This window comes from Rhinoraja longicauda, chromosome 4 (assembly GCF_053455715.1).
Source record: "Rhinoraja longicauda isolate Sanriku21f chromosome 4, sRhiLon1.1, whole genome shotgun sequence".
NCBI lineage: Eukaryota > Metazoa > Chordata > Chondrichthyes > Rajiformes > Arhynchobatidae > Rhinoraja > Rhinoraja longicauda.
The window spans coordinates 84,258,363-84,271,373 of record NC_135956.1 but is presented as its reverse complement, the minus strand read 5'-3'; the positions used below and the strand labels follow the sequence as shown (position 1 = coordinate 84,271,373).

Genomic DNA, 13,011 nt, shown 5'->3' with positions numbered 1-13,011 from the left:
CTGCCTGGTGGGAGCAGGGAGAAGAGGGAATGATGAGGATAAAAAAATATCATTGACTACGTTGGCTGCCCTCCTGAGGCAATGTGAAGTATGGATGGTGGGGAGTCAATGGTAGAGAGTTTGGTTTGTGTGATGGACTGGGCTACATCCACAACTCTGTGCAATTTATTTGTGGTTCTGGACAGAGCTGTTCTCAAACCAAGCTGTGATGCACCCCAAGAGGATGATGCATCTGTAGAAGCAAAATTTAGCAGTACAGTCACGATTGTATAGGGAGTATAGAAAAGGGCTGAGAAGGCATCCATGTGGAGCACCAGTATTAAGAATTATTATGGAGGATGTTTTGTCACCTATACTCTTTGATTATAGCTTATGGGTCAGAAAGTCAAGAATCCAATGGATCTTGAGGGAAGTGCTGAATCCTCACTCCAGGAGTTTGGATGTGATTATGATATTGAAGGCGAAGCTATGGTCAATAAATAAGAGTTTGATGTACATGTCCTTGTTAACCAGATGTTCCGTAGATGAGTGAAATGCCAGGGAGATGCTGTCTGCAGTGGTGATGGTAGGCAAATTGCAGTGGATCAAGGCTGTCTAGGCTGGAGTTAATATGCACAATCACCAGTGTCTCAAAGCTGAATGGTCTTTCGAGTTTCCAGTGATAACCTGCTAAATTTCATAGTGCTAAAATCAAATACTTCACCATAGAAAATTAAAATTACAGCAATATTTTATTCTATTTTAGGCGGTGGCTCTTGTCAACAATTTTGAGCTTGCAATCTAACAGTCAGAAACTAGCACGTTTTCAGGAGATTATTTTGTAACATAATTTTGTAGCATAATTTTTCCATTTCAGATTCACAGGGCTTTGTTGCAGCTCCGACTCCGGGTGGCTGTCCAACACCTGGATGCATAGGCATTGGACACATCAAAGGTGCCCGATACACAGGTCATCATAGGTGAGTAATGAATGCCTGCAGCTTTTCCGGGCATGAGAAAGCAATTTGGATATTTCCTAATGTATTTAAATTTGTGGACATGATAGCATAGGCCTGCGTTGGACTGGGTTACGTTGGGATAATTGAAAACTATATATAGCTGTTGGATCACCCTGCTTGGTGCACCGGCATCAAAAGTAGTGCTTGCTCATATAATTATGATTGGCACCTATAACTTATGATTGGCACATGGCACCTTATCTGTATTCAAGAAGATAAACTTAAATTGGGAGAAGGTGAATTTTAATATGTTAAGACATGGAGGCAAAAGTAACGCTGGAGGCAGCTACTTGCTGCTAAGTTTACATCTGACAAATGGGAGGTATGTCAAAGCAAATAATGTCTTAGAGGAAAACGGTAGAAATTCAGGTCAATCTGCATCCGTAAGGGTGAAAACCAAGGAGGGCGACCCAGTGCACCCAAGGTGTATAAAGGGGAGGCCATTTAAAACTGAGGTGAGAAGAAACATTTTCATCCAGAGCGTTGTGAATCTGTGGAATTCTCTGCCACAGAAGGCAGTGGAGACCAATTCACTGGATGTATTTAAAAGAGAGTTAGATAGAGCTCTAGGGGCTAGTGGAATCAAGGGATATATAAGATAATTAGGGGATTGGACACATTAGAGGCAGATAACATGTTCCCAATGTTGGGGGAGTCCAGAACAAGGGGCCACAGTTTGAGAATAAGGGGTAGGCCATTTAGAACGGAGATGAGGAAGAACTTTTTCAGTCAGAGGGTGGTGAAGGTGTGGAATTCTCTGCCTCAGAAGGCAGTGGGGGCCAGTTCGTTGGATGCTTTCAAGAGAGAGCTGGATAGAGCTCTTGAGGATAGCGGAGTGAGGGGGTATGGGGAGAAGGCAGGAACGGGGTACTGATTGATAGTGATCAGCCATGATCGCATTGAATGGCGGTGCTGGCTCGAAGGGCTGAATGGCCTACTCCTGCACCTATTGTCTATTGTCTATTGTCTATTGATATGGGGAGAAGGCAGGCACAGGTTACTGATTGTGGATGATCAGCCATGAATGGCGGTGCTGGCTCGATGGGCCAAATGGCTTCCTCCAGCACCTATTTGCTATGTTTCTATGCTATGTTTCTATAAGGAAACTAGAATGGAAGAAGCAAAGAGGAAAAGCAAATCTCATAAACATCAGGACCCACTGATGCTGCAGCGTTTCTACACCTATGTCAGTTGCATGAAAGGAACAGTTGAGCCCAGATTGGTTTAAATCAGCCACTGTCCTACACAACACTATGGGTAAGATTTAATTATCTTACTCAATAACAAGGGACAAACAATAATAAAGTTGTTGGCTGACGTCTTCTAATCTTCAAGATGAGGTTCTAAATCTTTGTAAATCAAGGTGATAAACTGAAATAGCCCCAATTTCCATATGCAAACATAAGTTTACTGTGTGTTCAACAATTTAGCTGAAAATAAGTTCCGATAGAAAGTCAAAATCATAGCAATATTATATGTCATCCGAAATGGTTATCAGTCAACAATTTTGAGCTTGTGATCCAACAATCATAAACTGTTACATTTTCAGGAGATCATTTTACAATTGAAAATGACCTCAATGGGATTAGGGTACTCTTTCCAACTCTCAGTTTAACTACCTTCAACAAATCATTGCTTCTTTTTGAACAGCTAAAATAAAAAATCATTCTCATGTTTCTCTTTCTACTATGATCCAAAGGTTTGAGGAAAGTATTCCATGGGTCTGGTGCTGTGGGCTAATTTATTAAGGTGTGAAAGAAAGAAGGGGTGGTTTTGAGCCTGGTAATGTGTGATGCTGGAACCTGACTTCTTGGGGACAGTGGATAACAAGAGCTGGAGTAATGTGGTACAGCTGGAATGGAACCTGCGGGAAAGGATAGGGGGCTGTCCGGAACCTCTGGAAGTGATTTTGTGGTGGATTGGGAGCTTCTGTTGGTGTTCTGCGCCTCATTGCAGAAGCAGTTTGCGTGCAGGAATTTAGGAGATGATGTATGGGTGAGACAAGCCAGGCTGCAGGATTGGGATGGGAACTGAGGTGGAACATAGGATTGTGGGAATGTATACAGTACAGGATGAGGTGGCAGGTCAGGAGCAGGGAGCAATCCTTATCACACAACAATGCACAACACCACTGATAATAGACAGCAGATGTCAAAACTTTAGCTATGAAGAACATTGCAATCTGTCTCGGAATACAAAACACATTTTAGGGAGTTATAGACAATAGGTGCAGGAGGAGGCCATTCGAGCCAGCACCGCCATTCAATGTGATCATGGCTGATCATTCTCAATCAGTACACCGTTCCTGCCTTCTCCCCATACCCCCTGACTCCACTATCCTTAAGGGCTCTATCTAGCTCTCTCTTGAATGCATTCAGAGAATTGGCCTCCACTGCCTTCTGAGGCAGAGAATTCCACAGATTCACAACTCTCTGACTGAAAATGTTTTTCCTCATCTCCGTTCAAAATGGCCTACCCCTTATTCTTAAACTGTGGCCCCTTGTTCTGGACTCCCCCAACATTGGGAACATGTTTCCTGCCTCTAACGTGTCCAACCCCTTAATAATCTTATACGTTTCGATAAGATCCCTTCTCATCCTTCTAGAGTTCGATCTATTATGGTGCATGCAAGACAAATGAATCAATCAAATATGATTAGAAACACTAAATGTTGGTGTTCAGATGGACCTAATAAAAAGCATGTGAAAGTAAAACTGGCAAGGAAATGTTAGATTTGCATTCACTTTCAATATTTAACAGAATATGCCAGAACGTGCTTTTCGCACAACAATGCACATTGTGCTATTTCCAAGGCAAATGGACCACGGTGACTGAATATTAATTTTACAGAACAACATTTGAATATGTGACAGAAGAGATATTAGTAGAAACACATTTGAATCTTACAGGAAGTCCACCTTTTTCAAAATATAATTAACGTTGACGCTTGAATGCTGCTATTCCAACATTGTTATTGTTCTGCTTGGTGCTGCAAGTATTAATGTACTTGCTATGGTGCTGATTCAAGTTTATATTCATATTTGTGCTGATTGCCTTGGTCATTTGCCTCAGACACATTGTGTGGCTATAAGGGGTCAGAAGACAACACCTGCGTATTTGGCTGTTTGTTGCCACCTCACTGAGAATCAAATTATCTCTTGACATAAAGCCACTCACACAAGTGGTGCAATATTTCAACTGGTTTTCAAATTTAGAGGTCCAGATATGGGTTACTCGGTCTTCCTGAAACACAACAGTGAAAACATGTTTATATGTTGAGTATTCAAGGCCAAATTGCCATATTCTCTGAACGAATGGCCAAATGTAAATGAACGCAGAAAAATATTTTAAAGTGCCAAAGTATTATTTTTTTCACGCAGCCATATGTGGTAGAGGCATAATCATTGTCATTTTAAAAGATAATGTTTGTCAGCTGCTGACTTGGGGGGTGGGAGGATGAAACTATTTTATTGTGAATTCCACTTCCATGGCCTGTTTTAATAATGCCTTTTGTGGCACAAAAGGGTACTTTCTGGTCAATGCTAAGATGTCTGTCATCCTCGTTAAGGCAGCAGACTTATTGGCAACCATTCATCGTACATAGATGCATGAACATCTGATTGTGGGTAGGGTTCTGTACTCGGTCACTTCCTTCTGGCGTCTATGTTGATGATTTAGCCAAGGACATAGGGAATATGATAATGAAGTTTGCAGATGATTTTTAAAATATGCGTGTGTAGTTAATAATGAGGAAGAAATCTTCCGATTGCAGGAGAATTTCAATGGACTGGTCAGTTGGGAAGAAAAGTGACAAATGAAATTCATCCAGAGGAGGTCCAGGTTAAGCATTTGGGGAGATGCAAGCAAGGAAAATACATAACAAATTGGTGGATAATGGAAGGTGTGAGCAACAGGAGTGTTTGCCTACTGATCCTTAAAGTTAATAGGACAGGTAGATAAAGTGTTTAAGACAATGGAGGCAGAGAAAACTGCAGATGCTTCCAAAAAATGTCTCGAATCTGGAATTTTACAAAAACTATTGGAGGAACTCAGCATGTCAAGCAACATCTGTGCAAGCAAAGGGATGAATGCCGGGACTCAATCTGAAATGTTGGCCACCCCTTTGTTTCCAGAGATGCTGCTTGATCTGCTGAGTTCCTCCAACAGTTTCTGTTGGTTTAAAACTGTTTGGTTCTCTTCTCTTTATCAGACCAGCCAAAGAGCGTACCATTCAAAACATTCCTTGACTATTGCAACATATGAAATGTGCAATGGCTCCAGAGAGTGTGCAGAAGAGATTTACAAGAAAGTTATCAAATTTTAAAACTTTGAATTACGGAGAAGAAGGATGGGCTGGGGTCATTTTATTTGGAATAAATGTGGGGAGACTTCATTAAGGTGTGTAAAATCATAACCAATCTGCAGAAAGTAAACTGAAAAGACATATCCCTGAGGAGAAGGGGCATAGATTGAAGGAAACAAGAGAGGAGGTAAAATATTTTAACACAGTGTGGTATCTGTCCAGAATTCACTGTTTGACAGAGTAGTAAAGGCAAAGATCCTCACTGTATTTAAAATGCATTTGGATGTGTGTTTGAAGGGTATGGCATGTGGCCCAGAAGCCAATTGTTGAAAAGTGGGATTTGTGAACTCATTTTTGACTGTTCAGGACTATCTATGATTCTGTGTATGGACTGATGTGAAAGGCCAAGCTTGAGAGGCAGAGAGAAAGAAGATTGATTGATGCGAACAGTAGAATTTAGATGAATGTTCAATTTTATTTTCCTATCCTGACCTGCTTAGACCATTAATGCGATCTCTGACTGAATCTGCCATGCTGACAAGTCTCCAGCACAGTAAACTAGGAATCAGTAAGGGCCTGTCCCACTTAGGCAATTTTTTAGGTGACTGCCGGTGACTGTCATAGTCGTAGCAGGTCACCGAAAAACTGGCGACTGGATCCCCCCAACGACAATGTCTACGACAAACTACAACAAACTACCACCTAGTCAACGTCAAGCTATGACAAGCTACCGACAACCGGCGACCCAATCATCGCGAGTAGGTCGTTCACCTACAACCGCACCTACGACATCCTTCGATGACACCTACGACAACCTACGACCACACAGGCAAAAACCTACGACAACCGAAGTCAACCTACGTCCACCTGCGACAAGCTACAACCCTGTCGGCGACAACTGAAGACAACTCACGTCATTTTGGCCTCCGGTTTTGACGCCAGTACCTGTCGCCGGTTGACGTAGGTTGACATAGGTAGTCGCCAATGAAATTCACCGGTCAGCACCGGCAACAACCTACGTCACCTGACGACAACCTACAACAGCACCTACATCAGGAGACGCCAAGCTACGCTCATTGGTGTCAAACCCACTGTCACCTAAATTTTTCAACATAGGGAACAAGGAGATGGCAGACCAATTGAACAACTACTTTGGTTCTGTCTTCACTAGGGAAGACATAAACAATCTGCCCGAAAAAGCAGGGGACCGGGGGTCTAACGAGATGGAGGAACTGAGGGTAATCCAGGTTAGTCGGGAAGTGGTGTTAGGTAAATTAAATGGATTAAAGGCCGATAAATCCCCAGGGCCAGATAGGTTGCATCCCAGAGTGCTTAAGGAGGTAGCCTCAGAAATAGTGGATGCATTAGTGATAATTTTTCAAAACTCTTTAGATTCTGGAGTAGTTCCTGAGGATTGGAGGGTAGCTAATGTAACCCCACTTTTTAAAAAGGGAGGGAGAGAGAAAACGGGGAATTATAGACCAGTTAGCCTAACATCGGTAGTGGGGAAAATGCTAGAGTCAGTTATTAAAGATGTGATAGCATCACATTTGGAAAGTGGTGAAATCATCGGACAAAGTCAGCATGGATTTATGAAAGGTAAATCATGCCTGACGAATCTTATAGAATTTTTCAAGGATGTAACTAGTAGAGTGGATAAGGGAGAACCAGTCGATGTGTTATATCTGGACTTTCAGAAGGCCTTCGACAAGGTCCCACATAGGAGATTGGGGTACAAACTTAAAGCACACGGTATTGGGGGTTCAGTGTTGAGGTGGATAGAGAATTGGTTGGCGGACAGGAAGCAAAGAGTAGGAATAAACGGGTCCTTTTCGGAATGGCAGGCAGTGACTAGTGGGGTACCGCAAGGCTCAGTGCTGGGACCCCAGTTATTTACAATATATATTAATGATTTGAACGAGGGAATTGAATGCAATATCTCTAAGTTTGCGGATGACACGAAGCTGGGTGACAGTGTTAGCTGCGAGGAGGATGCTAGGAGGCTGCAGAGTGACTTCGATAGATTAGGAGAGTGGGCAAATGCATGGCAGATGCAATATAATGTGGATAAATGTGAGGTTATCCACTTTGGCGGCAAGAACAGGAAAGCAGAGTATTACCTGAATGGTGGCCAAAAGGGGAGATGCAACGTGACCTGGGTGTCATGGTGCACCAGTCATTGAAAGCAAGCGTGCAGGTGCAGCAGGCAGTGAAGAAAGCGAATGATATGTTAGCATTCATAGCAAGAGGATTTGAGTATAGGAGCAGGGAGGTTCTGCTGCAGTTGTACAGGGCCTTGGTGAGACCGCACCTGGAGTATTGTGTACAGTTTTGGTCTCCTAATCTGAGGAAAGACATTCTAGCCTTAGAGGGAGTACAGAGAAGGTTCACCAGATTGATCCCTGGGATGGCAGGATTTTCATATGAGGAAAGACTGGATAGACTAGGCTTATACTCGCTGGAATTTAGAAGACTGAGGGGGGATCTTATTGAAACATATAAAATTCTTAAGGGGTCGGAGAGGCTAGATGCGGGAAGATTGTTCCCGATGTTGGGGAAGTCCAGAACCAGGGGTCACAGCTTAAGGATAAGGGGGAAGTCTTTTAGGACCGAGATGAAAAAACATTTCTTCACACAGAGAGTGGTGAGTCTGTGGAATTCTCTGCCACAGAAGATAGTTGAGGCCAGTTCATTGGCTATATTTAAGAGGGAGTTAGATGTGGCCCTTGTGGCTAAAGGGATCAGGGGGTATGGAGAGAAGGCAGGTACAGGTTACTGAGCTGGATGATCAGCCATGATCATATTGAATGGCGGTGCAGGCTCGAAGGGCCGAATGGTCTACTCCTGCACCTATTTTCTATGTTTCTATGTTTCTATTCTGAAAATCCAGCGGCGACCAGAAAGACGCTACGACTCTTTGGGCAACTGAGACTACTGATGACCATACAGGCGACACCCTGGCAACCTTGTGATGACAGCCTAGTTGCTTGTAGTCGCCTAAAAAATCACCCAAGTGGGACAGGGGTTCAAATCATCCTGATTCCGCAGTCTTTCCTCTATTTGTTCCAAGTTCCATCAAATACAATTTTTTGATTGGGTCTTTGAAAACCGAGTTGAAATTATGTCATATGGATCCTGATGAAGCTGGTTGCTGTGCAATCAACACCAGACGTAAAAGTGAAATCATGATGAGGTAGAATTATTATAATGGCAGAGGCAGCATTCTGAACACCTGTTTTTTTCTGCAGAATACCAGAACCATACTCTGCCAATGCCTCCCCATATGAATATTAGGAAATTGAAGCATGCCTTAATTTCTTATCTGTTGCTTATTAATCATTTAATTGCATTTCTTTGTGTGTCAATCCAATATATAATGAGAATTCAGTGGAGGCTCAAGGTTTACTTATTGAATCTAGATGTCAACATATTTTTAAAAAACAGCTTTGGGTTATTCATTAACATCCATTTTAAATATTTATGGTGAATTCTGTCTGATGAAGAGTCTAGATAATTCTGTGCAATTGAATTTGACGAGCTGCACTCATGAAACAAACTATGCCTAACAGAAAATCGATTTCCCATCAGTATTGTACAGTTTGCTGATATTACCTTTGATATCCTTGATCTTTGGAGAGAATACAGTGGGAGAGCTTTAGAAAATCTGCCTCATACCAATGCCCACATGGATTTGGTTTATTGAATAATTTAATGTTAGTGTCCCACTAAAGCTTTTAGACAACATTAGTTCCCATTAACACAGTAGATTTTACTTGTTTTCTTCTAAACACACAGGTTGTTACACAGCTGATTTGTAGTTGGTGTTAGCAGAATAATAACTTATTATCACAGCATTTGACCTCCATCGCAAGCAATGGCTAACACTGAACAGGATCCGCACCCTCCATGCAAGAACAGCCCATCACCTGCACATGTGGGGGATGACAGACAGACAGCCCTGCTTGCGACTGCGGATATCCAGATCAGACCATCCCACACAATAGAAAATAGACAATAGGTGCAGGAGTAGACCATTCGGCCCGTCGAGCCAGGACCACCATTCAATGTGATCATGGCTGATCATTCTCAATCAGTACCCCGTTCCTGCCTTCTCCCCATGCCCCCTGACTCCGCTATCCTTAAGAGCTCTATCTAGCTCTCTCTTGAAATCATTCAGAGAATTGGCCTCCACTGCAGAGAATTCCGCAAATTTACAACTCTCTGACTGAAAATGTTTTTCCTCATCTCCGTTCTAACTGGTCTACCCCTTATTCTTAAACTGTGGCCCTTGGTTCTGGACACCCCCAACATTGGGAACATGTTTCCTGCCTCTAACGTGTCCAGCCCCTTAATAATCTTATATGTTTCAATAAGATCCCCTCTTATCCTAAATTCCAGTGTATACAAGCCTAGTCGCTCCAGTCTTTCAACATACGACAGTCCCGCCATTCCGAGAATTAACCTAGTGAACCTACGCTGCACGCCCTCAATAGCAAGAATATCCTTCCTCAAATTTGGAGACCAAAACTGCACACAGTATTCCAGGTGCGGTCTCACTAGGGCCCTGTACAACTGCAGAAGGACCTCTTTGCTCCTATACTCAACTCCTCTTGTTATAAAGACCAACATTCCATTGGCTTTCTTCACTGCCTGCTGTACCTGCATGCTTCCTTTCAGTGACTGCTGCTCGAGGACACCCAGATCTCGTTGTATGTCGCCTTTCCCTAACTTGACACCATTCAGATAATAATCTGCCTTCCTATTCTTACCACATTTGAAATACTGTTACATACGTGGTCGGAGAGCGGGGGTGCAGGCCAGGCTAAGGAGGGCCCCACAAAGACCATCCTTACCAAGCATCTTTCTCGCCAATGTCCGGTCACTCTCCAACAAGCTGGATGAGGTAAGGCTGTGGATCAACACCCAGCGATCCCTGAAAGATTGCTGCGCGTTGATCTTCACGGAGACGTGGCTCAACGCGCTGGTCCCCGACGGGGCTCTGGAGCTAACAAACCGCTCACTACATCGTGCTGATAGAACAAAGGACTCCGGTAAGAGCAAGGGCGGTGGGCTCTGCATCTACATTAACAATGACTGGTGCACCAACCACTCCGCAATAGAGAGCTACTGCTCCCCAGACCTGGAGTACTTACTGCTCAAATGTAGGCCATTCTATCTGCCGCGGGAGTTTACGGTGGTCGTCATCATGGCCGTATACATTCCCCCACAGGCTAATGCTAACCTAGCACTAGCACAGCTACACTCGGCCATCAGTAAGCAGCAGGATGCCCACCCCAACGGTGCCTTCATTGTTGCAGGGGACTTCAATCAGGTCGACCTACGAGCCTCGCTCCACAAATTCCATCAGCATGTGCAGTGCCCTACCAGGGGCTCAAACACACTGGACAAGGTGTACACCAATGTAAAGGACGCCTACAGAGCTCTCCCCTGCCCACCCCTGGGACAATCCAATCACCTCTCACTGTTTCTACTGCCCGCATACAAACCCACAGTAAAGACGGTCAAAATATGGCCCGAGGATGCCACCCTACAACTCCAGGACTGCTTTGATCGCACCGACTGGGACCTGTTTGCCAGAGGCCACCTACGGTTCAGAGGTAGACTTGGAGGAATACGCATCCATTGAGCTCTCCTACATCAACTGCTGTGTGGAGAATGTCACGGAGGACAAGGAGATAAAGATGTTCCCAAACCGGAAACCCTGGATGAACAAGGAGGTACAGAACCTGCTGAGGGCACACAACAATGCCTTTAAATCTGGTGACACTTCAGCATACAGTGTTGCCAGGTCAAACCTGAACAAAGGTATTAAAAGGGCCAAAGACACCCACAGGCAACGGGTGGAAGACCACTTCAACACCGCGGACACCAGAAGCATGTGGCAGGGTGTCAGGGACATCACTGGCTACAAGAGCAGCCCTGCCTGCCCCCACAGCGATATGGCACTGACCAACGAGCTTAACACCTTCTTTGCCCGCTTTGAAACTGGCAAAACCACCTTGAGTGAAAGAACCCCAGCCGAGGCGGAGGGACAGGTCTTGCAACTGAGCATACAGGAGGTACAACGCGCTCTGCAAAGGGTCAACCCACGCAAGGCTGCAGGACCGGATGGAGTTCAAGGAAGGGTACTGAAGGCCTGTGCTGAACAGCTGGCTGAGGTAATCACCAGGATCTTTAACCTGTCATTATCTCTAGCTACGGTCCCCAAGTGCCTGAAGTCGGCTATCATGGTTCCGGTGCCGAAAAAAGCAAAGATCTCCAACCTGAACGACTACCGCCCGGTTGCCCTAACGCCGATAGTCATGAAGTGCTTTGAGAGGCTGGTCCTCTCACACATCAAATCCAGCATCCCTGACTCACTGGACCCACATCAATTTGCATACAGGGCAAATAGATCCACAGAGGACGCCATCTCTCTGGCTCTTCACACTGTCCTGACTCACCTAGAGAGACAGGGCACGTACGTGCGGATGCTCTTCATAGACTATAGCTCCACCTTCAACACGGTCATCCCCACCAAGCTCATCACCAAACTCCACCAGCTAGGCCTCAGCTCGTCATTATGTGACTGGATCCTGGACTTCCTGCTGGAACGACCGCAGGCAGTGAGAATAGGCCCGCACCTGTCCTCCACTATCACCCTGAGTACCGGCACACCACAAGGCTGTGTTCTGAGCCCCATGCTCTACTCCCTCTTCACACACGACTGTGTTCCTGCATTGGACACCAACACCATTGTCAAGTTTGCAGACGACACAACGGTGATCGGGCTTATCACCAACGGGGATGAAACAAACTATAGAGCGGAGGTGCAGAACCTGGCGGACTGGTGCTCGGATAACAACCTGTCCCTAAATACCACCAAGACCAAGGAGCTGATCATCAACTTCCGTAGGTCACATAACGGGGAATATGCCCCGATCTCTATCAACGGGGACAGTGTGGAGAGAGTGTCCAGCTTCAAGTTTCTGGGCACTCACATTTCGGAGGACCTAACATGGTCCAATAACACTGCTGCGCTGTTCTACTTAAGAACACTGAAAAAGTCTGGTCTACCCCAACAGCTGCTGACGACCTTCTACCGCTGCACCATAGAGAGCATCCTAATGCATGGCATCCCTGTGTGGTACCTCAGCTGCACGGAGGCAGAAAGGAAAGCTCTACAGCGGGTAGTCCATAGAGCTCAGAAGGCCATCGGAACGCAGCTACCAGACTTGGAGGGCATCTACAACACACAATGCCTCAGAAAAGCCACCAGCATCCACAAAGACTCTTCACACCCCTGCAACAGTCTGTTCGAACTCCTTCCATCGGGCAGACGATACAAGGCCTTCTACGCCCGCACCTCCAGACTCAGGAACAGCTTCATCCCCCGGGCCATAGCTGCTATGAACCAGTCCTGCTGAGCCGGATGGCCACAACGCATAGATCAACTTGCACTTTACCCTGTCTAAAAACTGTTACAATTGTTTTGTTTCGTTGGGTTGCTGTTAATTACTTAAATTATTGCATCGTATGGGAGGCGCATTCCCAATCTCGTTGTACCCCTGGGTACAATGACAATAAAGATATATTGTATTGTATTGTATTGTATTGTACTGAAATTGCTCAACCTGATTTGGAAGATTTCACCATGAAGCTTTAATGGTTCATGCAGAATATGCCTAAGTTACTGTCCAAAACGTTCAA

General features: G+C 44.8%; 1 protein-coding gene across 3 annotated transcripts in view; it reads left to right on the top strand.

The window, feature by feature from the left end:
- Positions 1-13,011, top strand: part of l3mbtl4 (L3MBTL histone methyl-lysine binding protein 4) — a 262,599-nt gene that overhangs the window by 164,240 nt on the left and 85,348 nt on the right. For all 3 annotated transcript variants that reach the window (XM_078398236.1, XM_078398234.1, XM_078398235.1), the window contains one exon: positions 857-959. In XM_078398236.1, coding sequence (XP_078254362.1) covers positions 857-959 — 103 coding nt within the window. The remainder of the gene's footprint in view (positions 1-856; positions 960-13,011) is intronic.